The following is a 26,020-nucleotide window of genomic DNA, read 5'->3' as shown; positions in this document are numbered from 1 at the left end:
TTCGTGATCGCGGCTACGAGGGGTCTATATGCAGTGAAGTGCAAGGTATAGTACATCTGGTGAAAATCGTGTGTGCCTCTTACGAAGAAATGATCTATGATGCCTCCTGTCCTGGACTTGGCAACGAGGTCTTGTGATGCCCTGTTCACATCCAAACCGTCTTTCATACAGTGTAAGAAGCAGGCGTTGTTGAGTTTTGATAAGTCAATGTTCAAGTCACCGGCAATAATGATGGGCATGGTCCCCTCGTTCACGTTGCGTCCATGGTCCACGTTGCGGATCACGTGAACGAGCGGATGGTAATCGAGCGTCTTCCAAGTCTCTTTTGTCTTCAGCTCTGTCAATTTCTTTGCATCCGTCGCGGTGGTGTATATAGCAGTTACGGTGCTCGGTTGATGAGCCGAAGGTCGCGGGTTCGATCCCGGCCGCGGCGGTTGCATTTCGATGGAGGCGAAGTGATAAAGGCCCGTGTGCTGTGCGAGGTCAGTGCACGTTAAAGAACACTGGTTAAAGTTGGTTATCACTTTCTTCGCGCGTCAATGTGCATGTTCGCGGTTACTGTGTTGATTGAGATTCTGTATCACCTGTGGCACATACCCGCATAACATGAACACTGGTATGCGGGTATGTGCTACACGTGACTGAGAGAAAGGGTTTCATGACGTACGCGACAGGTATTTTGCGCTATTCATGTCCAGTGAATCTTGTTGTTCATACACTGATCCCCTGCTATGCCAATTTTGGTATATTACAACCTATGGAGACGACCAGGAGAGAGCCCAGACGTAGGCAGATATAGATAGATAGATAGATAGATAGATAGATAGATAGATAGATAGATAGATAGATAGATAGATAGATAGATAGATAGATAGATAGATAGATAGATAGATAGATAGATAGATAGATGCGTAAATAGAAACGGCCAAAGTGCCTGAGGTTCGCTAAGAAATGCTTCACATTTAATAATATTTTCTTATTTTGGATCATCCCCAAGTGCGAGAACAGCGTTTAGTTATGGAAATAATGGCCTGTGGAAGCCATGAACAGCCTTTGAACTCGCGAGGCCACGCGCTCCCGTGTTTCAAGTCATATTGAGCGCGACTGTACATTTGCTACCGTGCTATCGGTACTGGTTCTGGGATTAGTTGCCTGCCTAATAGTTAATTATTGAGCACGATGGAGCATCAGCCACAGTAAGTTGGGGCGATGACTGAATCTTCTGCGCACGCAGGCAACAGGAAGCTTTCCTAATTCGCAACGACTTTTCTCACTTTTTTTTAAATAAGTAGGCTGCTGCTTACCTAGTTAAGTTGATTTTTCTTTTTGCTAAAGGATGTTTTGACAACTGTCACTCGCAGAAAACGTATGGGCCGTGCTCGCAGTGTCACTAATGCTCCACAGCATTACACACCTTCTATATTGCAGTGAAGCCAGCATATGATATTTTGTTTCGTGTGAAGAGCCTGATTAATGGTGGCTCTCCGAGTGTTGGTCTTTGTCTCCTTGTTTGCATTACAGCAGCATATACAGTTTGCGCACTAATAAGAATAATAGAAAAAAAAACACAGTTTCGCCGCAACGGCGAAGCAATGAATGCGATAGCAACAAATTGGAATGTAACGCGAAGAACGGAAAGCAGCTCAAAATTGCCAGCGCGTCGCTCGAGGCCAAAGGACGCACAAAGAACGCACACAGGACGAGCGCGAACTATCATGTGTCACAGCTCGATACTTGAAGCGCACTGCTGAAACAAAAAGCAGGACGCACGAAACGAACGAACAGGTATACACAGGACGAGCGCGAACTAAAAACGCGGCCGCTGCAGCGAGCGAAGTTACCTTCGTACGCTCTGTGACTTCAGCGCGGACATCGCGGGGAAAGCACAAGACATACAATCCCCCGCTCCAACCCCCCCCCCCCCCCCGGCCTCTTCTTTCCTCGAGATAAGCGCACGAAGGCGACCACGCCCTGCAGGGCGTAGAGCAACGTAGTTCGCAGGAACGGGGCGCGCTCCTCGCGCCCTCTCGCTGGTAATGAAGGAACGCTTATAAGAGCCTGCAGTCTCCGAGTCCGGCCAGCGGTAAAGGGTGTGTGTATATAACGCTCGCCGTTAGCTACCTGGACGATCTGCGTATAGTGAACTTAGTTCACTATAGATCTGCGTTTCGTGTCGTAGCGGCTAGCGCCACGCCCTGCGGAGCGAGAAGTCCCTGGTTCGATTCCGCGCTTCGGAAGCACTTTTCTGAATTATATTTCTTTCGGGCTTATATATATATATATATATATATATATATATAGAAATATACATATACGGTGCATGATAACGACGGCGACGGCAAAAATCAGCCGACACTGTCCATATAATTGCTATCGCAATAATAAGAAAAAAAAATAGACTACACTGCTGCAAGTGATCCTAAGCTCCATTTCGCCTACTCCAAACCTGATCCAATATGCAATTATTTCAGCTGCAAACGGATCAAAACTGCTCCTACAGAATTCCTTCTACTGCAAACAACTAGACCCGTTTCTAGACTGGAATCTAACTTTTCATTTTTCATGGTCATATTTGCTTAATCCAAGGACTAAAAAGACGCCTTCCAGTACTCCCATTATACACTGCATGGTTAAGAGGGCTATTATCAATTTATGTTTGTCAAATGCGATGGCAAATAGCTGCATCCATCAAATGCAAGCATGTTATCGAGCAGGATAATAGGCTTACAATAACTGCCTGCTCAAGAGAATAGGCTACTCGAGGCAGCACCAGCAGGCTACTCGAAGTCGGTGAAGGACAGCGAAGACGCAGTGGTGTCCCCGACAAGGGAATCCTCGCCAGGACCCCTAGCCTCAACGCCAGCCCAAGCTAACGAGCTTACGCACAGCGGACGGCTATCAAAGCGCCTACTCGCCTGGACCTTTAACTCCGTTTGGCAACTCGAGGGGGCAATGCTGTGGTGGCATCTCCTAACCGGTTATCTCCTTGCCTAGTCACGGCCGTACTAGAGGGGCGGCACGCGCGCACTTCGTTCCGCCCCTCTAGTCCGGCCGTGGCCTAGTCAACTCTCTCGCCACGCGGAGAATGGCAGGGCGGGCGGAGAGCGAATAGAGTTGGGATTCACGCCGTCCGGTTGCTTTTCTTCACCGCGCGGCGCGTACTCGCGTCCCAACGATCGCTTACAGAAGTGATTGCGATATTCGTGACCAAAGAAAAAAGCACCCGGTGGTTATGCCACATGTACATTGTATAGAGTGACAGAAAGTTGAGCTGGTTGCTAAGGGTTCATGATAAAGGAAACAGGCGTTCAAGACAACACACATGTTGTCCTTATGTTTTCTCTTGTGTCTGTGTGTGCTTAATCATGTACACGGTATATCACACAGGTTGAAAAGGGCTGCTGCGACGTCATGTTGATTTGCCCTGCACCTTGCTACAGGGCGTACAGGCAGAAATTTTTTTCGGGTGGGGGGGGGGGGGGGCACCTCTTAAGTGTGGGCTGGGCAGGCAGATGTGGTCGAGCCATTTCGGGTTCTGTATGTCATGGCAAAAAAAAAAAAAATCGGGGGGATGGGGGGGATTATGGGCTTGGCGTGCCACCCCCAGGCTACGCCACTGCCTTGCAAATCTGTGTAGGATGGTTTCGCAGCACGAAAGGCAAAAGAAAGAATGCAAATTGTGCTTACCTGTGTTGAGATACAGAGTGAACGAACTGGCAGATGTATTTAATAATGTTTCGCGGGAACATGCTAATCCCACTAGGCACTGGTCGTAATCTTCCGCTACAATGCAAGCAATGCGGATGCACTCCTCTGTTCAGCAACACGCGAGTTGTGGGTAAGGCGAAAGCTGCGCATGAAAGACAAGCGACTCCAAGCCCACCGAATTTGGAAAGTTGGCCCTGAAGAGGGTGTACGCAACTGTTCTGTGTTTTTGATCAAGAAAGAGTATCACTTTCTTGAACAGCGGCGACTTGCATTAGGGTTTAGTTAGGGTACGTTCTGCGCATGTTCCGTGTGGACCTGGGAGGAGTGGCTTCGATATTATGTCAGTTGTTACAGTAAGCCACCTTTATGTCGCCGTCTCTGCTTTTCTGCCGCTCTTGTTTTTTTGACTTCCACATTTTAGTGGCTTTCTTGCAGAGTGTTATTGATGTTATGCGTATAACATGCTCATCACGCTCAGTGCTTGTGCACTGCACCAAGCCACTGTTGCGGACATTGGGCAGTGTCATTGTGATGGATTCTACTAAAATGTGCAAACTAGCGGTAGAAACAGCGGCAGCTTGATTTAATTTTCTTGCTGCAATCAGTGACAAACAAGAGCGTTGGATATTGAACTGGGATCTGTTTGACAAACTACGCCTTTCTTCAGTTGACACAATAGAAGCTTCCTCAAGAAAATAAGGCATCCATAACAGGCTCTAGCGGAAAAGCTGGGTCTAAAGAGCGCCGACCCACAAGAACACCGTCATTAAACACAACCATTGTAACAGCTGCTTTTATTTACAGATCGACTAAAATTAGCGCTACTGAGCGCTAGTATTACTTGCAACATAAAACACAGACATTTTCACGAATTAGAAACGTGCGGACTGTTTTTAATATTTATTTAGAACATTTTTAGGAAAGGTTCTAGGCTATTTAAGCAATTTACTGTGAGCAGAATTCGTGGCTCCGGAAGGTGGTTTAATGTGCCTAGATTTCTTTTTTCTCTCTCCCTTGTTAAAAATCTAGGGACTTATGGTGCGTTCGCAGGCACACTTCCTGTAGTACTAACTCTATGATGCCATCCCGGTGAATTCGTTGATGCAGCGTTTTTAACGGAACTGTAAATTGAACACCTGCTTGATTTGCGGTGTCTATCCGCGTCCGTCTAGGTGAAAAAAAAAAAACACGCGACCTCCTCCGACGAACCCATGACGTCACGTAATGACGTCACAGATCACCAAAATTTGTGATGTCACTACATGACGTCACACGATGGCGTCATCAATTGGCATCGTCGATCGGTCAAAGGTGGGCCGTTGCCGGAGGGACTGTCTACCGTCCTTCACCGCTTTTCTGTCTTGTAATGCAATAGAAAGTGTACCGTCTGAAGTGTCCAACCTTGCAGCGGTTTCTCTGGAAAGCGAGTAGAAATTTTTAAAACAGAATTTTTCGATCTGCGTTCGGTCTTCTTCCATTGGCGATAAACATGCCCACAACACTGGTTGGTAGACGCGATGACGATTGTAGTGCCGGTAAAAATTAAAACCGAAAGCACATGTGATTTCTGAAGGATTACTTTATTTTCGCTGAACACTAATGAATGTAACAGCCGTTCTCGGCGCAATAGCGGTTAAATGAACCTTTATTATACGATTGCAGAACACTTGATTTGCTGTAATCGCAGTCTATGCGTTTTATCACTGCTGCTGCAATCTAATTACCAAGTCGATTCATCAAAAAGAGACAATAAATGCACGCCTTCACAGCGCAGCACATGTGAGACATCCTAACAAGAATACAACGGCACAGTACGACCAGCACGGAGGGCCGCATGGCATAGCGCATGAAATGAAGCAGACAAAATCGAAGGCGGCGCCGCAAGCAGTGCCACCGGGCGCCTTTTTGGATGCGCGAGAAAAAAAAAATTACTCTCTGACGCAACCACAAGCTGCCTCAAGTGCGTAAAATACAATTTCAAGCTATACATATTTGTTTTTAAGCAAAATGAGTCTACCTGCGAGGATTTCTTGTCCTACCAGTAGATTGACCACATCGCTGTTGTGTGACGCTAGCGGTCATTCTTTCACGATTTTCAACATCAAAGAAAAAAATATAATTCATTTTTTTATGGGGCAAAAGCCGCTGATGTGACGAACGACCTTCTCATTTTCACCACAATCAGAAAATTTTTTCCGAGCGGTAGACAGTCCCTCTAAGTGGAGCGTATACACCTTTCGGACGTGTTATCGCCGCGCCAGTCGAATCTATAGGCGCTGCGTTGACGCTGTTGTGCGCGGCAAGTATGGGTTGACAGGTCATTGCGCGAGCGCCCGAGGTACGGCGCGCTTATGAAGGACGCCGACGAAAGCACATGCAGGAGTGCACCCACCAGGTCGTTCTTCACTCTCGTTTTGGATAGCTCTGCACGTGGAAGTATATGGGCAGAATTAAAACATCTAACAGTCCACACAAGTCCCATATGCAGGGATGATGGGACATTTTATAGATGACGCATTTTGTTCCACTTCGCAGGTTTTTTGGATGATCAAGTACTTCCGTGGCTAATCCAAACAAGGCGGACATCCTAATGATGACCCCGAACATCCTTAGGAAGTGCACGATATCCCATTGGGTACATCACTGGACACGACTTCGATGCCTCTGTTGTTGGGGAAGACATTTTCCAACCTCATATAAAGCTTTCGCTTAGAACTGTCTGCCCTTATTTGAACATACCCGCTAACAACTGAATTCCTTTATTTCTTCTTCGAAAGCCTGCAGCACATGCACATGTGTGTTCCTGCAGGCCTTTCAATGGTTAACACTTACCATCTTGACGGGCAACTTGACCACCTACTCAGACATGGTACAAAGAGGACAGAGATCTTGTAATGGGTCACTCTTCAAACTGCATGGCCCATGCTCATTATCGTAAGCAAGCAGCTCTGTTGTTATACGCAGCAATGCGTTTACGTTCATCATGAACAATACGCAAACGGGATTGCCACGCCACCCAGATACTTTGAACATTCATGCTGTATCAGCGCACAAGTCGCAAACACTTCTACAGATGGTGCTATTCAAGTTCCTTGAGAGAAGCCCTTGGCCATCACTGGTGTTCACTAAATTGCGGACTGACAAAGCTTGAGGCCACTTGACGGCTTTCTGGCTGGTAGTTGGCAAAGGTGAACGGTTGCACCACCTTAACTTGCTGTTCGTGCTGGTAGCTTGGTACTTGCTTAGCTGCAGTGAAAGAAAAAGAAAAGAGTGCTGCACCGAAGTATTTTCTTTGTTTCAACTTATCTTGCGCAATGACAGTGGATAACTTTGAATTAGTGTTTTAGCTGCTGAAGCACAACAAAGCGCTACTAGAAAAGACACCACTCAGGGCCATGACCATGGTCATCCCCGAGTATGCTTTTAGGGGTGAAGCACCTCAGGGTCTCAGCGTGCATCGTCGTCTGCTGTCGTGACGGTCCATGTGCTTGAGCGCAAGAGAGGGCGCCACCGCCTCAGCGCTCGTAAAGCGTCTTGGGCTTTAAGCGCTCGCCGTGTGGCGAAGGCACGGAGCAAGAATTATTGAGGAGGCGAAACTGCGCTCGCTCGGGCGTCGTAATAAAGTCACGAAATCGGGCACAGCGCTCACGCGCCCTCTGTCGTGAGAGTCCGCCAGCGGAGAAGGAAAAATGCGCGCGTCCCTCTCACCGCGCTCTCCGACCGAAGCTCGTCGGTTCAAGACCATTCGTCGCCGACTCGCCGTTCGCGCCCGAATGGATGTGTTTTGGTGCGTCCTCGCCGGCTCCATATTTTAACGCGACAGCGTTAAAGAGCCCGTTTCGCAGAAATACCGGTGTCGGCGTCCTTGTCGGTGAGGCTAGCAATTGAGAAGGCGATGCGCACGGGGCCCGATTACGCTATCGCGTTCTACTCTTAAAGGCGAAGCTCAAGCGCGCTCCAAGTTTTTTTCTGTAAATTAACGAGAAAAATGGCGTCACAGAGAGGAAAATTACCAGCGTGATGTTTTTTGTGCAACGCGCAATCTATAATTTTTGATAACGTCAACTCAATGAGTTAAGTATAATTTATTTCAACGAATGATGGGACTTCCCTTATATGCCATCAATTCAGATTTAGGTTGTTGCGGCGGCCGCATTTAGATGGAGGCGAAATGCTAAAGGCCCGTGTGCTTACATTTAGGTGCACGTTACAAAACCCCAGGTGGTCGAAATTTCACATTGTCTTTTTTTGAGAACAGCAGACAAGCATCTGGGACAGCGCGCGGAAAGATTGAAGGCACGGCGTCTCGTAACAACACTGGCCGTTTCGGTTTGTCAAGGATAACTTCGCCACCAAGTTCGCCATAATAGCGCCGCCTGCCTATGTCACTGTCCGAGAAGTGCTTCTCGCAAATGTAGTCACGAGGCGTCAGCTGTCGGTCTTTTCTTGGTATGGCGCGAGCCCACGCTTCCAACCTCACTGGGTCACTAGGAACTTAGATGGCAATTACCTTCTCCTTGCAAGACGCGTACCTACTGCTGCAGTTCGACACGACACATTTCCGCCCCATCCTGAAGAAGCACCGGTTGAAATCTGCAAAGCACTCTCCTTTGTCGCGGCGTGAAAAGCGCGCGCAAACATCGAGGAGTCGGCGCCGCCGGCGCAACGCGCGGAACCCACTGAGAGCGCTAAAGAGAAAGAAACCAGCAAATCGCGAAGGGAACTTTTAGTCCCAAGGCCACCTACGCATGCGCGCGCACAACATGCGAGCGAGAAGCGAGGGGCGCGTGCATGCGGCGGCAGACGTCGTCTGCTCAGGGGCCACTACTAGCAGTTCCTTTCAAGCGCTGTACGGCCTAAATTCTGGCAGTATCGATTAGGAACTGCAACTAAAATATATGTCATATCTACCGATTGATGTTACACACAGAAATCTTAGAAATTTTACAATGTACGAGGCGCTATCACGATTTTTATGCGTCGCGTCCATAGAAGAGCATGTAAAAGATGGCAACTAAAGTCACTGGAACGGGAAAAGTACCGCGACCATCCTGCCCGCCGCCATATTTGGTCCAGCGCGGCCGAAGCTGCGGCGGCACGGTGTTGATTTCACGCGGAATAACGCACGTTTTACGCATTGCGTGCGCTTTTGCAGCCCCGAATGAAGCATACCGTTGTTCTCTAACCGATTAGGAAAGAAATAGCGGCCGTTTTCACTTGCCTACACGCGCACGCACGCGCACTAACGCGATAAAGAAATGCGAACTGCGCGGCAATTACGCACTCGGCTGTCGGCAGGCATTCCTTGGCGAACTTCTGCGAGTTTGAAGTAGTATCTATCTATCTATCTATCTATCTATCTATCTATCTATCTATCTATCTATCTATCTATCTATCTATCTGTCTATCTGTCTGTCTGTCTGTCTGTCTGTCTGTCTGTCTGTCTATCTATCTATCTATCTATCTATCTATCTATCTATCTATCTATCTATCTATCTATCTATCTATCTATCTATCTAGCCGCCCACGACTATGTGCTCTCCTGGCCGTTTCGTTAAAGGGGTGGTGCCATCAAATTTCGAGGCTATAACAAGCCTGTTGTGGGTTTCCTCTGTATGCAAGGACATTCCACACAAAGGGTCGGACACAGCAAACGTTTAGAATATATTTTAATTCACTTCCAAAGTGTACCTGAATGCCCATTCTCCCGATCGAAACCCATCGCTAGCGCGCGAACACTGACGTAGATCTGTAGGATGGGCAACGAAAGTTGTAGTGGCGTCACATCGAATCTGCTGTAGTAACGTGAGTGACCTCCGGACCTCCGCCACTTCCGCAACGTACGTACCGGCTGTAGTGAACTATAATATATTCTAGTTCACTGTAGTACCGGCAAAGCATCGGTTGCTACATCACTCGCCGAGTTTCGATCGCTTCCTGGCTAAGTGCGTCACAGCCTTGTTTGGTCACGTGACCACGCCTCCTACACTTCTACGTCGTGCCCAACCTCGGCGCCAGAAACCGAAACCGAAAGTTGACCACATCAGAAGGCGACATTAAATTATTTAGCGAGAATACGTGAATCTTGGTGCGTGCATCATGCTTCCTGGAGCTATAGGAAACGCTTACAGCAAAGAACGCGCAAGCCACAAATTTGGTGGCACCACCCCTTTAATGGGATGTATAGCAAATTTGGTATGGCATAACATGACTGTATGACGAATAAAAACTACAGGTACTAATATGAAAATAATGACATGTACGCCATGTACGGCACGATTTACATGCCACGCTCATGGTGCGTTCGCGGCCGGTTCGATAGCGTGATATACACCAAAACTAGTATAGCGCTAGGTGACTGTATGACGAAAATGAATGACAGGTGGTACTGATAATCATGACATGCATGACATGTACGGCATGGTCTACATTACACTGTCTTTTTGCGCTTCCGGCCGTTTTGTTTACTGGATGTATACCGAATTTGATATGGCAGGACATGGGCGCGTGACGAACATAAATTGCAGGTCATGCGTTGTATATACATTCTACATGCATGCATGCACGACAAACATGCGATATATTGTGAACTAGATGTCATGGCATGAATGACTTCATCTGCCTCAAAGACGAACAAGGCGATATATGCACCTCTTTGCTGGCTGCTTCGCATTAGATTGATTCCCACAATGCATAGGATCTGCCGGATTGACACAAAAGGCACAATTATACAGTCACGTCACGTGCTGCCCATGTTGGTGCATGTCAAGCCAGCGAACCGGCCGCGGGTGCACAATGAGCATGGCATGTAAATCATGCCTTACATGACATGCGTGCCATTATTTTCATGTTACCACCTGGTATTTATGTTCGTCATACAGTCACGTCACGCAATGCCGATTTTGGTGCATATCAAGCCAGCGAACCGGCCGCAAGTGCACCATGAGCATGGCAAGTAAATGATGCCTTACATGACATGCGTGCCATTATTTTCATGGTACACGCTGTTATTTATGTTCTTCATACAGTCACGTCGCGCAATACCAATCTCTAGTGAGCTTTCATGGCACACTGATCGTTATATGCGAGCCCAAAGGCGTCAATTTTACGCCAAACATAATTAAATGCTGTCCAGCGATGTTATTGGGCATGAACCTTCTGCGGCAGCTACGCGAAACAAGCTGCAGTAGTGCAGCGGAGACGCAAACATTCCCCGAAACAACATTTGCGAATTCTCAACGAAACGCTATCTCACAAAGGCGGGTATCAGTCGTGGGAACAAATTTTTCGCGCCGTATTCTGTGCAGCCACACAGCACGTCGCTTGGAATCCTTTTTTCCGCTGGGTATAGCAAAGAGGGTTTTGCCCGTATCCCGCCGGTAGCTGCACCCAAAAGCGCAGCACCCAGGCCTTCTTCGATGCCTCGACAGGCTTGCGATCAAGTGTCGAAACGATACGGAATGTCGTAACGTTCCTGCACGCTTTTCTGAGGCTATAAAAACAATCGTCCTTCAAAGCGCCGTGCGTCGGCGGCCGGGAGACACTATCGATGCGAGCGAGCTAGACCATTTCTGTGGCGAAGCCGCCGAAAGGGCGCGGTGGCGAAGAGAAAACGAACGCGGTACTTTTCCCGTTCCAGTGAATTTAATGGCAACAGGCCGAAAGCGTCATCTGTCGGGCTTCGGCGTAACCGCATTCCGCCGTGACGCTATCGCGCCGCCCTCGTGCGCTGCCGCAGCCGAGAGATTCTCCTCCTCAAATCCTTCTTTCTCCGTGGGCGAAGGAGAGCGAACGGCGCGCGTTGACTGACTATGGAAACGCCCTTTCTGCGATGAAAGCGGAACTACCAGCTCGCAAGGAACGAGAGCGCTCCCTCGCCCGCGAGAGACAACGCCGACGCAGGCAGCGTCTGCTTAGCGAGTTTCTTGATTGAAAAAATTACACCATTTCCCGCTAAAGGGGACCATGAGGCGATGCGAAGCCGGAGAACTTGCACGATTGCGTTCCGTTGGCGTTCGTAGGGCATGCTACCGACCTCGCGTCGAGGAACGCGAAGAGGAACGCTACGCGCGTCTTGTCTTCCCTCTAGCCTGGCCGTGAATTCTCACAGCGCGAGCTCGACAGGCGTGCGAGAGGGGGGCAGCCTGTCGAGCCTGGCAGGAGAGGAGAGAGAGAGGGGGAGGGGACGCGCATGCGCTGGTGCTCATCGCGGCGTTGCGCAAGAGAGAATTTCGGCATGTCTAGCCCCCGTTTCAGAGGAAGAGTGGAAAGGGGGAGATGAGAGAGGAAGTGGAGAAGCGGAGAGGAGAGGGGAAGGGGAGAGGGAAAGTGGAGAGGGCTAAAGGCGAGAGGGGAAGCGAAGAGGGTATGCGCATGCGCAGTAAGAGTGGTCTCGCCGCACACCACCACCACCACCACCACCACCACCGGATTGAACTCCGCCATAAGATACTTCGCATCTAAAAACCGACTGCTCGCGCTGCACAATTAACCGTTCACCGGCCACCCCGTATATACAGGCACTGGATCTTGACCTGCAACGTAGTGCCGGTGGGAGATTTCTCTTGTGCGTAGTTCAATAATAAAGATTCGCAGCGTGCACGTTAACAGAAAGCGAACTGCGGGTCTCTTTGTCTAATCTTTCTTCTGTCTCTCATTGCCCATTAGCAGTGATTCTGCTGTGGGAAACACCGGCGCACACTGCATGCTTCGCCCCTCCACAGGTTTCACGTTAGAGGAGCTAAAACACCCTTCCCTACATGCTTCGCCCCTCCCCAATTTTTATTCATAAAAGCATAATCAAATACAAGTTTTTTATGAATAAAGAACTTCAATTCAAAACACGGCCGTGGTAAGCTTACACTCATACATGTGATCCTGTCTATACGTACGCTTTCTAAGAAAGCCTAATTCCGGTTCGATGATTACAAATAACTACAGAAAAACAAGCTGTATGACAAGAAGACATGCTAAAAACGAACTCACAACGGAGTGGGAATGGCTGGCGTAAAAAAAAAAAAGTAGGGCTACAATGGCTAGGACACGCGTCACTGTCTAGCATCGTTTTAATTGGCTGTCCCACCCGGTTCGGAAACTATGCCGCTTCGGTGGTAGATGGCGCTATCTTCTGCAAGCTGTCTCTGCGCCATGGAGGAAGGACTATACTGAGGAGAGGCCCTGACGTCACTCGTTGTGAAGCCGTGGTGAAGCCGGAAGTCGGCCATATTGACTGGGCAAATTCTCCTCTCTTGTTTACATCCGAATGTGAAGCGAAAGGCGCGACTCTCTCTCCGGCTCGAAAAGCACGTGGGCTGCGCGGCGCGCGCGCCGGTGCTATCCGAAACCAACTGAACGGATTTTAACGCGCTGTTCTGCCGCGATACGGCTGACGAAATCTCTCCGTCTGGGTATTGTACTCTTGCACTGCCGCCGTTTACAATAAACTCCGCTAGTTGCACGTTAAGTTTTTTTTTTATTTGAACAGTTTCTTGTGAAAATAAAGATGTTATGTCGGACCAGCCAATTCATTGCCGCGCAACGAACCAGGCGCCGAAATTTGTACAGCTTCTTTCAGATCGCTTTTCTTTTACGCTTCTCTTTGGGCTTTATGGAACTTTCGGCCAGGCTGTGAGCTAGGCACCGCGATACAAAAACATGTCTTCTCTGCAATAAACCCGAAGGCCCGTAGTTATGCCACTAAAATCGGCGTCGGTGGAGCATGTATACGTGACAGCCCGTTGAGGTTGCGGCGGCCTCCTTGTTTTCGCTTCCCTTATGTCCGAAGCGTACTGTTTTCAACGGATATCCCAAAGGCCAGGATTTCATTAGGACGAAGCAGCGAACACCAACTGAAGGTGCGTGAGAAGATGTCTCTGGTGTGGATCACGCGCACTGGTACCTACGGAGAACTTAAAGGCGAGGATCGCGTTAGGACGAAAGCTGGGAAAGCCAGCCGAAGGAATGCGTGGGAAAAGGTCTCCCGGATGGATCACGCGCGGACACAGCCGCCAAGGACGGCGGGGAAAGCCAGCCGAATGCGAGGGAAGATGTCTCCGGGATAAGTGGCTAGTTATTTGAGAACAGGAGAGAGAAGGCGCTTGTTTCTGTCTCCCTTATCGGGAACATAGCTAAGCGCCTTGCTTGGTGGTGAAGTGGTGGTTCACGCGCGGACACAGCCGCCAAGGATGGCAGAGAAAGCCAGCCGACGGAAGGCGAGGGAAAAAGGTCTCCGGGATAATTGCCTGTTTATTAGAGAAAAGAGAAGGCGCTTGTTTCTGTTTCCCTTATCGGGGACCCGGCTAAGCGCCTTGCGTGGTGGGGAAGGGGTGGTTCACGCGCGGACACAGCCTTCAAGGATTTAAATGTAAACATTTCGACAGAAGTCTGTCTGGCTGGGTGGAAGAATTAAGAAGTTGAAATACCTCCAGCCACAAAGATGCCTTAACCTACCCACCTCGCCAACTCTTCTAGGGAAGTTCTTGATAAACGCATCTTATGTTTTTATCCTTTCAAGAAAAATGACTGTACTGGTTTGCGAGCACTCACTATTCGAAGGTACTGTATCAAAAGGTGCCCGGAAGAGCACCGATAACGTGAGGTATTGGCGTTAAAGAGCAGTGACAGCATGGTTGAAAAAGCTAATTCTAGGCTAACTCATGAATAAACTCACTCGGAGCTTAGTCAGACTCGGATCAGGCTGTGAGGGGTGAATTTGAGTTCGAGTGAGTCCGGTTGAAGAAAATTTTCGTGAGTGTGAGTCCGAATGAGCCCTAAGCGCAAAAAATATTTAATAAGTGAGTTTGAGTGGGCTCCACAAGTTTTGCTGACCTATGCTTCTTACATCCGTATTCAGTCTCTAATTTGCATTTGAATGGTACACCTACACCCTCCCCGAAGAAGGCTTGAAATACATGCTGCCAATGCTCAACAAAAGTGATTCTTTTTTTGTTTTTAAAGACTAACAACGTGACAGATTTTTCGAATTGCTATAGTCACAAATATTTGTGGTGAAATATTTTTGCACGTCACTGAATTGTCGATGTACTGCTCGATGTGTACTTCACAATTTTCCTCCGTACTTGTACTTGTCATAAGTGTCATTAAAATGTGTTTTGCTCCTTCTGTCTTGAGTTCTAAAATAATTTGGTCACCATCGTTCGAACGGCTTTTCCGACGCGCATTCAACGAGATGCACCTGGTGACCTTGTGCAGGTGTGAGTAGACATTTTAACGAGTTTTGCTCTAATACAGACAATACTGCGAAAAGCGAGCATCTTAAGCGAAGCGGAACAGGTAATTTAATACGCACAAGCATGCTGTAACTGTAAAGGAACATGAAAAACAAGATTCAATTACAGTCTTGAATAAGGACCTGCGGGCCGCAAATGCATCGTCCGCTGTCATAATTACCAACACCGCATAACTGTCACTGACCTGCAAGGCATTCATTGAACAGATTCTAGAGCACAGTTGCTATCTTCTATGATGGCTCTTCAGCATGATTTTGCTGGACACTGCAAATCCAAAGTAAGTACGTATACGCGCGCTCGTTCCACGCTTTCTAGTTCAGAATTCTGGTTACAGCCACCACCGGGAGAACACCGCGTAGCTAACAATGCGGCACAAAGAATGGACGCTGTCGTACAACTGCAGCACGCCACGGTTAGGTGCGAGGCCCACGAAAACGCGCACACCGCCGCTGAACCGCCGGACTGATGCCGCACCGCACCACATCAATAACAAAACGCCGCCATTGTGCCCAGTGAATATGGCCGCCATGACGTCATTTCCTCCACACTTTTCCCGCAGCGCGCCGGCTGGGCATGCCCTCTCCTCTCTTTCCTTCCTCCGTGCTCTGCGCGCTCCCGCCGCCGGTTGCCGCTGGCTCCCTAAAGTTTCGTATTTGCAGAAAGCGATCGTTGGCTGGCGTGGGCAGTTTCGTGACATTCGCTCGCTGTGTGTTTATAATCTGCGATGTATCTACACTCGCACCGTTCGTGAATCCTGCTGTTCCGCACGGATACTTCAAAAACAAGTACAAAAAGAGAAAGACATGCCGCGCACAGATAGAACGAAAAACAAAGAACGGTGCGCGGCAGCGGGCGATGGGGAGGAGGGGGGGGGGGGAACGAACCAACGGGGGTCGGCATAATAAAAAGAGAAAGAAAAGATCAACGGGCGAGGAGGCGCCGCGCGTCGGTTCACGGGACTACAGCGGATGAAAATAGGGGGTGCGCTTATTATGCGGGAGAAAAAAATGCAAATTTTGACTACTAAAGTTGGTGGCATGCTGATTATGCGAGTGCGTTCATTACGCGAGTAAATACGGTATTCAGGCCTGTTTTCCTTCATATTCCTACAAAAGCATGCTTTCCATTGGACACATTTTATGGGTGGGGCTTCAGAAAAATCGCAGGAATGAAAAGGCGATTTCAAATAATTTGGTTTGCTGCAACAGGGGCAAGTCGTGATGAAATCATCGCTATCCCCACTGCCATATATTGACAAAGAACACAGAAAGATCCTGCAAGCGTCTCCCGCATCTGTGTTCTTTGCCAAAAGCTTGGAGCACAGATAGAGATGAAGACTTGGTTTCATTGCCTTTACAATGCTTTCCTGTAATGCACTACCCATTTCCAAAGGCACAAGAACTCCCAAGGACTGTACTTGGGAGTCCATACATATGCGCACATGTGAAATGCTCAAAGGAAATCCAAACTGGTTTCCCGTGACGCTAGCTATCCAAATCAAATTAAGCAATGACAAGCTGAAGACAGTGACTGTGCAGTTTCAGTACCGTAAAAACCCAGACATATACGTCAAAAATATCAAATGTCAAGCTCTGTCTCTTATACCAGTCATTGGCAAAAAAAAAAAAAATACCACGGGAGTTTGGAAACTCTGTGTAACTGATGTCGAGCTTCTCAACTGCCATAATCGCCATCATCGTCGCTTCGTTTCATCAGCCTTGTGCCATGGGGTCCATATTTCGAATTTTCATTCTTCTCTTGCGAAGCTACTTGGGTTCTATGCTGCTTTTCTTGATACTTTTCTGTAAAATTAGTGGAGGCCTAGGACAGTTCACGGTAGCATTCCAGAAAACTGAGTTCGCACAGGCAAGTGGAAATCCGGCCACACACTATGTGTTTAGAGCATCTGAGGGAAGCATTTGGTTTGCTGCAACAGGGCTGAAGAATCTCATCACATCATGTAGCAGTCAGAAGTAAACTTCATTTCGGGGCCTGACCGGAAACTGCGTTCATGATTGCTACAAGTGATCGCCTGAGATAGTGCGCTGAGATAGTGCATGCTTTTGGATTAAAGAGAGCGTGTTTGAAAGGCTCTCTATCATAATTCACATCTTTTATGAAAATAACAAGAGCCTTTTTTTTTCTTTTGGCCCTCTGGCACGTAGAACCATGTAAACGCATAAGTAAATAAATGGTATTATCACTGTGTTGCATTTGAAATCACATTTGTTTCATGGTAAGGGCCTCTTTTTATACTTTTGCCGTTCCTCGTTATTTCTTAATTCAATTTTTAGCACTTGCAAGTCGGGGCGTCAACCTATATTTTGGCCCAACTTATATTCCCGCTTTTATGTACCCTCGTTATAACGAACACTGATATAGCGAATTATTGGCTATAGCGAACTAGAGACGAACTTCGGTTAGTCACGCTTTATTTCAGCGACATTTACTTTTTTGTATATAGAAACCAAAAATGCGAAAGCCACCGCGATATCGGCTGCAATGAAAAAAGATTGAGTTCGCACGAGGCTTAAAATTCAAAAGGTAGCGTAAAAATAAAAAAAAGTTTATATATATCTTTTTCATTTTGCTACCTTGCGTGACAATAAGAATTTGGTCAAAAAGTGATTACACAAGCAGAAAAGGCGCTCTTGCGCACGGACTGTGGAAAACTTTATTCTGCGCAGTGCTTTCACGTCATCTTTTGAGGCGCGGGGTTACGACTACGCATGATTTTTGACATCAATGGCGACCAATGGACCCCTGATGTTACATTCAAAGATCTGTTTCCCTCCCAGTTTTACCCCGAGGACCAATCGCAGGCCTCTGTGAGAAGCACCCCCCCCCCCACCCCCAATGGAGAATCCCATACATGATTGTGTCGATGGCGACCGCGGTTTTGTGCGCTGCGGTTGTGTCAAACGGTAGTTCCGTTTTCAATTCGTGTGCGCAGGTCGCGCACGTGCCTTCAGAACTAAGTCGTTGCTATCTACGATCGCGTCTTCCACGGTTCTGTCCGCCGCGGTTGCGGCAAGCACCTTTGCTTTGACTCGGTGAACGTCGGATGTGGATGTACTTTAGGGGCTTCGTCATGGCCATACATGATCGCGTCGATAGCGACTGTAGTTTCGCCCACAGTGGTTGTGGAAAACGATAGCCAAGGTTCTGTGTGTGCGCTGGGCGCGCGCCTACTTCCTATGCATCTGGAGCAATACGCTGCTCTCGGCCGTCGCTCGATGGTTTCGGTACCCAAGTGCGTATCACCCGTCGCGACGCGGAACAATGCTTGGATCATCCAAATCTTGGCCCGTTGTATACAATGGAATTTGGGGGTAATTTTACGAATTCGTATCAGCCCGAATTTCGTATCACCGAGATTATGCATACTTTGTCGGTTTCTTTCTCTCGTTTTCTTAATATGGCTCACTGACCTGTAGCTTAGCACATACACTCTAAGAAAAAAGCGAGTATTTGGGGAGTATTTCTGCTACACAACAATAATCGTCATCCACCTCGCGTTATCACCGCGGTCCTGGCACTTGCCGGTCACGAACGGCGCGCGCGTTATCAGCGTGACATAGCGTTCTTGATAGGAAAGTGACGAGAGCCGGGTTTTCAAGAAAGGAAACGCGAGCAAGCCAGATGACGATTATTGTTGTGTAGCAGAAATACTCCCCAAATACTCGCTTTTTTCTTAGAGTGTATATAGTGTCGCTTTGCTAAGCTTGAGGATGCAGGTTCAATTCACAGCCAAGGCAACCGCATTTCAATAGTGACAAAACGCATGAATACACATTTATGCCTTTAATTGAGGAATGCAGGTAAATTGCTAGTCATGATCTGCGAACATCTGCCAAAATACATTCCAGCCATTCCACCTGATTATTCTAGTTACTTTAGTCTCCCAGTTCTGATCTACGGTCACTGCCTACTCAAACTAGATGTGTTCTCTTACCACTCCATACCTAGTGCAAACCACCATTTTCTTCAGAGTACTTAGCATTATTTCAGTTTTTGCCTATCAATTTTTAGACCTAGTATTGCCTGTCGAATTCAGCCATCACCATTTGCAACTTGTACCCCGTGTCAACAATGCCAATCAAATGTCATTAGCGAATCGCAGAGTAGAAAGGTATTCTCCATTAACTCTTATGCCTAAATGTTCCCAATCCAGGGCTCTAAAAACCTCCTATAAATGTGCAGTGAACAGCATTGCATAGATGATGCCACCCTGCCTTACACCATTCAAAATTGGGATTTCCTGGATTTTTTTTTTTTTTGTGTGGAGTACTATGATGGCTGTGGAGCCGCTGTAGATTTTTTCTAGTATATTACACATGGTTTGTCGATGCCCTGATTCCGCAGTGCCTGCATGACTGCTGATATCTGGACCGAATCAAATGATTTCTCGTAATATATGAAGGCTATATATAGGGGTTGGTTATATTCCGCGCATTTCTCTATCACCTGACTGATAGTGTGAATATGGTCTACTGTAGATAAGCCTGCACAAAAATCTTGCTAGGTCACTTGTATGATTGAAGTCTAAGGTAGCCCAATTATATAAGTGATTATCTTTGTAAACAGCTTGTAGACAAAGGACACTAAGCTGATCGGCCTGTAATTTATTAAGCCATTGACGTCTCCTTTCTTATGGCTTATGATGCTAGCATGCATTACAAATTCCTGTACACTAACAGTCAGTATGCAGGGTGGCCAGCTTTTCTAGACCAATATGTCCACCATCTTTCGACAGTTCTGCAGTTACCTGATGCTCACTATAGCTGCAATTGGCTTCTTTCCAAGGTTTTCTTTACTTCCTCTATCATTAGGACTCCCCCCCCCCCTTTTACTTCCTCCCTCTTCCATTAATAATGCCTTGGCTTTCCCGCTAGTGTATAAATCTTTGAAAAACTACTCACTTACTTTAAATACAATATCCATATTGGTAGTGACGTTGCCTCCCTTGTCTTTCAATGCGTACATCCAATTTTTGCCTAAGGCTACCTAAGCTTCCTCCATTCCTCCCAGCATGCTGAATTATCTCCGTATTACACTACTCTCTTATGTCAGCTACCTTAAGGCTTTTGATTGACAGTGAAATCTCCGCCAGTTTTATTCCGCCTATTGGGTAATAATAGGCTTTCACACTTTGGTTATTCTTAATCACATCTTTCATCTCCTGGGACTTTCAACTAAATGACCATCATGGCTGGTTGTGGCCATGTAGGCCTGTACCACCTTAATTTGTACCTCTACAAATTCAAATATAAATCTTGCCACCCTCTCATTAATGCTCGTAGTATTCGTCTATGCTATCAACTTAATTTTTATTGATAGGAAATCCTGCTCCTAGTTTTTTTTTGTCCAATAAGCCAGAATAACATAGGATATGCCTGTTTTTTAGAACAGCATAGGCTTCATCTGCCCTCACAGAGGCCTACTACCTCACTGAGCCCTATTAGATTGTATTTAATGCCTCCTAGTTCCTCAAACAACACTGGCTTTGCTAGCATTAAAGATTGCCAGGCTCAGGTTCTAACCAAGTGGTGGCCCGTTTGGAAGTTTTTTAGGCCCAGCTACAGGGTGATTAGCCAGCTCACAAGTGGGTAATCACTAGGAACCCGACCTTTAGACATGCACACTTATGAGGGTGTCTTGGTGCAAGAAATATAGATTCATAACTTTTAAGGCAGGTCTCTCACACTCCCAAGCATGCACACAACTACTGCCACCTCCCACACTAGTGGACAGGGCTTGGAAGCAAATTTCCACGGCACAAATAATGCAAGACAAGACAACATGCGTGCAGAGTAAAGTCTGCTAGAAGGCATGCTTGCGCTTACCATGCTAATTGCAGCTACCTGTGCTGCATCGAACTGTGCTCATCAGTTGGTGCTGAATTATAAAATGTAACGACGCTTTTACTAAACAAGTTCTGTGCCTTCTACCAAGTGCGCACTGCAGAAAATGGTGAGACACAGGACACAAGACAACAAATGACACATTATAAGAAACTACATATCTTTCACTACTCACAAATAAATAAGCCTGCTTTGGAAGTGCACAGAGAACGGCACAACCGCTTCACTTACAAGCATGGCTAACACCAATAGCTTTGAGAGACACTTAAAACTTTCATAATATAATTAATGTGACAGAGTAATAATAATAATTAAGGTTTAACGTCCCAAAACCACGATATGATTATGAGGGACACCATAGTGGAGGGCTCTGGATTTCGACAGCCTGGGGTTCTTTACCGTGCACCTAAATATAAGTACACGGACCTCACGCATTTTCGCCTCCATCAAAAATGTGGCCACCGTGGCCAGGATTCGATCCCATGACCTTCGGGTCAGCAGACAAGCACCATAACCACTAGACCACAGTGGCAGGGTAATGTGACTGAGAGCGCTCTGCATATTACCTGTTGATATGCCTTATTTTTCAAGTGATGCCTTTTTTCATTTGTATAACATGCCACAAAAGGTATGGTATATATATTTTTGTTATGCTTGTTATGTCTTTTTTACTTTGTTACATTTTTGCATTGTTAGCTTTCTGCATATCATATTTGCCATATTTTTTCTCTATCTGCAATGTATTCAACGGGCTAATTTCCAACACCTCTGAGGCAATTGACTATTTTTCCTTTCACTAGATATTTATTTCAACGTGTCTGCATTTGCCCTTTCCACTGAAATTTCTTAAAAGCTTTTATTTCAAAGCTTTAGTATATGGCTAACTTTCTGCATTTTTCCTGTTCATCAACTAAACCCTATGTGCCACACAAGCTGGGCAAACTCCACCACTCACCACTGGTCCACTAAAAATGAAGGGAACACATGGGCAGCAAACACCAGTTAAGATTGCGCACGAAATGCCAAGCGCATGCACCAAGCCAGACAAGACGATTCGTCGCAACAAAAACACACATGCTGCGCAAACAGAAAACTTCAAAGGAGAATACACTGAATTAAAAAGGTCATTTCTGGACAGATACTTTGGGTATTGTATCAGGGTGTGTGATCTGTCATGATTCGAAAGTCTGTGTCACCTCTGTGTCACGTGCTAAACAGCTTTGCTGGTCATGCACTATGACAGAGTGGAGTGGCTCACAATTTTTTAAATTATTTACATTTTGCATTGTAATTTTATTTATTTATTTTATTTATTTATTGAAAATACCTTACAGGCCCGAAGGCATTGAGTAAGGGGGGTTACAGTGAAATCAGATAATGAACAAAATCTCACAATGAACAAACCTACAGTGCAGGTTAATAACAATAACAAAAAATTCCTTCATAATAAAATTCAATAGTACACGAATAGCAGATTACAGCACGTTAATCAAAACAGAGCGCAACACTTGACAATATAAAAGTTTGAATGTTCGATGAAAAAAAAAAAAAGAAAAAGAAAACTACAACTCTACACCGTGAAAATGTATCTCAAGTTTCTGCCGAAACGCGTTAGGGTTACATTTAGAGGCGATATCGTCGGGAAGATCATTCCACATGCGGATGGCTTGCGATAGTGCTGATGTGTTAAACGCGTTTGTGTTACCAAAGATGCGGGTGAAGCTGAGATGATCATGTAACCGGCGTGATGTTGCAACCACGATGTTTTGTTATTGTAGACGTACTTATGAAATAGACATAACAAGGACACTTGACGGCGAACACATAATGGTTGTAATGAATAATTGAGTTTAAGCTGCGTCACACTGGAATGGTGGCAGTAGTTTCTCGAAATGTAACGTGCAGCTCTGTTCTGAATTGCTTCGAGCATGTTAATTTGATAATGAGCGGATGGGGACCAAACAGATGAGGCATATTCAAGTTGCGGGCGGACGAAAGTTAGGTAGGAGAGTTTGCGAACGTTAGAGGGACAATGACGAAGGTTTCGGCGCAAATAGCCTAATGTTTTGGAGGCCTTTGCACATACAGCAGTGATGTGTTCAAGCCAGGAAAGTCCTGGTGTAAGGTGAACGCCAAGGTGAATGCCAATATTGTACCTATAATCAAGGTTGTGTAATGTTTATCTACTTTTGCTCCTCCCCTCTTAAAGGGACACTAAAGAGAAACAATGAATTGGTTTAGATTGATGAAGTGTGCTCGGAGAACTCTTGTGTAGTTTATTTCACCACCATAGGTTTATTATTAGAGGAGAAAACAAAGTTCAAAGTTTCATTTTTAAATTTCGCGCCGAACTTTGTAATTTGTGACGTAAAAGGTTTCAAAGAGCATTTAACATATTTTGGCGCCACTGGCTCGACAAAATTTCCACAAACTCGTTATGTCAAGTCTCTGGCCCACTCAGAGGACAATGTACTTCGATTTAACCGATTAGGAACTACGTAGGCCCAAGCAGGCGTCGTCAAAAATATGTGACGTCACGGCAAATGGTGAGGGAATTACAAGGTGGCGTCGCCACCTGTATTTTCTTTTCGCGCACCTTCTCGCTTATTAAGCGTCTTCTCGCAGCAAGCGTGGCGTTTTTGGTATCGTGGAAGACTGCTTTACTAATGCGAGAAAAGTTGTTTTGCTCTTTAGTGTCCTTTTAACTGCACATATGTAGCTTAATGCATATAAAATAAAAAAATAAATAAATATTGCCACATGCAAACTGATTCACTTGTTTTTCAGATTATCGGTGTGTATGTAGCTGTAAAGCTTCTGAGACAAGCAATTCATGGTCAACTGCTTGTAGTGCAATCAATACCAGCATTAATTCCAAAGAGAAATGGAAGCAGTTGGAACAAGCCTGAAGATTTGAAGACCACAAGCGCATAATCAGCATTCTAATAAATGCTTTTAAAACCACACACTAAATATATTGTTGCAACATAGTAATTGAGAATATTCCTGGGAGCCCTGCCAACATTCGCTGCCAACTGTATAGGGTTTTTGTTGCAATGTAAAATGCTAACTTTCTTACTCGGTGATTTCTGCAAATTAAAAAAATTACTTCTCATTTGTATCAAGAAAATTACTTACAAAGCCTATGTTAAGGCACATTGCAGAAAATGAGAGCCAATTCCAGTCTATACTCCATCTCAAAAGTAACTTGCACCACTGCCAAAGCTGCAAGGTGTAAGGAGGCCACATGCTTGCACAACATCACAGATGAAACTGCCTGGTTAGAAAAGTGGAAGCCTTATATGGCTGAAAAATGCAACATTTGGCAGTGGCATGAACACGAGTGGCACCTTGTGATGTTAAATAGATACAATGATGTCAAATGATTAGGAGTACACATTAAAGTGAATTTAAATTGATATTAAAATCTATCAACGTAGATAAGTGAATAAAAAGAATCAAGTGTGAATTGAGTGATTAAATGTGAATCAAGAGTGAATGAAGTGATCTGACTGTGAATCAATGTTAAATTGAATCAAGAATCAAGTGACTGGTGTGATTATGAATCAACGTTAAGTGAATCAAGTAAATCAAAGTGAATCAAGTGACTTAGGTGTGAATTGTGAATGAATCAAGTAGGTAATTCAGTGGGGAACGAGAATGAATCAAGTAACCCACTGTGAATCAAAGCTAAATGTGAATCAAGCAAATCAAAAGTGAATCAATAATGAATAAAGTGATCGAAGTGTGAAGTGACATAGATTCAAGCGAATCAAGAGTGATTGAAGCAAATTAGGATTGCCTCGCACAGCATGGGCATTCACTGTGATCTTCTTAATGTTAGCTAAAATGACCTGGTAACATTTTGGCAGGGCTGGGACAACTGGGCTTGTTTGGCATGCGCTACATCACAGTGATACTTGATACATTATTCCTACTTCGCATGTACACTGTAGCACATTGTATACCTTTGAAGGGCCCTGCAACATTTCTTAAACAGTGTGCAAACACTGCAGATCAGTCGCCAAGGCTTCTGTGAACATGTGAGCTCAATATTAAGGCAAAAGCCTTAAAGGCCAACTCCGGCGATTTTTTGGCCATGTCAAAGTAATGGTGCTTTTATATTACGCTCCTGTCACAGGTCCGATAGCAGAAACACTCGGCAAATTGGAGAATAATTTTAAATAAGCAAAAAAGCTCAACACCGAAACCGAAACCCAACCGAGCATACTGTCTTCGCGTGACGTATAAGTGGTTACAAAACCGGAAATCATGCAAGGCATGCCGGTCCCGCCAGCGCGTAGTATGGAAGCTGCGAAAGCGGCGAAGAGCAGACGCTCATTTGAAAGGTGACTCCGTCGGAAATCTTGTGTGTGACTGACCGTGTCACGTGCACAAGCTGAGCTGTCGGAAAATGACAGCTGCGATTCCGACGCATTTGGAGGCCAACTGTAATGGTCATTCCTCTTCGATGAAGTGGAACACACCTGTTTAGCTCTTTGCTTGCCTGGTTGTACATTCCACCGCCAGATGGCACCACCTGTCCAGGGAGCTCAAGTTTGTGGGGCCGTGATCGGGTAAAATGCTATCGCTGAGAAGTTCGCGGACTAACTAAAGCTTCTTAATATTGCTATGGGAAGAGTGCATAAGTTTGGCAATAGCGGCGTTCAACATCGCGTTGGTACGGCCGGAGGAATTTAATATAAGCCAAGTATGAGCCACCTTTCGCACCATTAGGTTACGTTGTTTCGCACGTTGCGAAGCTCACTGTATATGCTACGGGAAGTGTTTCCGTGGTGTTCACAGCACGTGCATTCTTTAGTCGGTACGGTATTACCGTACTTTCCGTGTGGTAAACCGGCACTGCTAGCTAAAACGCAGGGTAATCGAATTAGGTGCGAGGGTTTCGTGACTGCCAACGGGGAATCGTGTGCAGCCCACAACGCGACACCACTCAATTGCCACCCATCGCACGCATTACCACAAGGAACTGAAATTCACACGCCCAGCCAACGAAGCGCTCGCCAAACACTCGCGATTGTTGCCTTGCGGATAGCAGACGCTCTAGGGGCCCCTCGGTTCCGTCACTTCCGCTTAACAAAAATGACGTCACGCACCCAATGTTGCCAATAATTTTGGGAAGCGAGGTGGGGAGAGTCGGGGCAATCAATAAAATTCATTTGTAATGAAACCGCGTAT

At 46.3% G+C, this 26,020-nt stretch overlaps 1 protein-coding gene across 2 annotated transcripts in view; it reads right to left on the bottom strand.

The window, feature by feature from the left end:
- Window positions 1-4,509: 4,509 nt before the first annotated feature.
- LOC119374103 (egl nine homolog 1) overlaps window positions 4,510-26,020 on the bottom strand; it is a 73,435-nt gene continuing 51,924 nt past the window's right edge. The window contains exons 8-9 of one of the 2 annotated variants that reach the window (XM_037644169.2): window positions 20,804-20,855; window positions 4,510-6,954 (exon numbers count right to left, since the gene is read on the bottom strand). In XM_037644169.2, coding sequence (XP_037500097.1) covers window positions 20,818-20,855 — 38 coding nt within the window. In that variant the 3' untranslated portion in view covers window positions 4,510-6,954; window positions 20,804-20,817. The remainder of the gene's footprint in view (window positions 6,955-20,803; window positions 20,856-26,020) is intronic. The other variant, XM_037644168.2, reaches the window with a different exon arrangement.

Source organism: Rhipicephalus sanguineus, chromosome 11 (assembly GCF_013339695.2).
Source record: "Rhipicephalus sanguineus isolate Rsan-2018 chromosome 11, BIME_Rsan_1.4, whole genome shotgun sequence".
NCBI lineage: Eukaryota > Metazoa > Arthropoda > Arachnida > Ixodida > Ixodidae > Rhipicephalus > Rhipicephalus sanguineus.
This window is presented reverse-complemented; position numbering and strand designations above follow the sequence as displayed.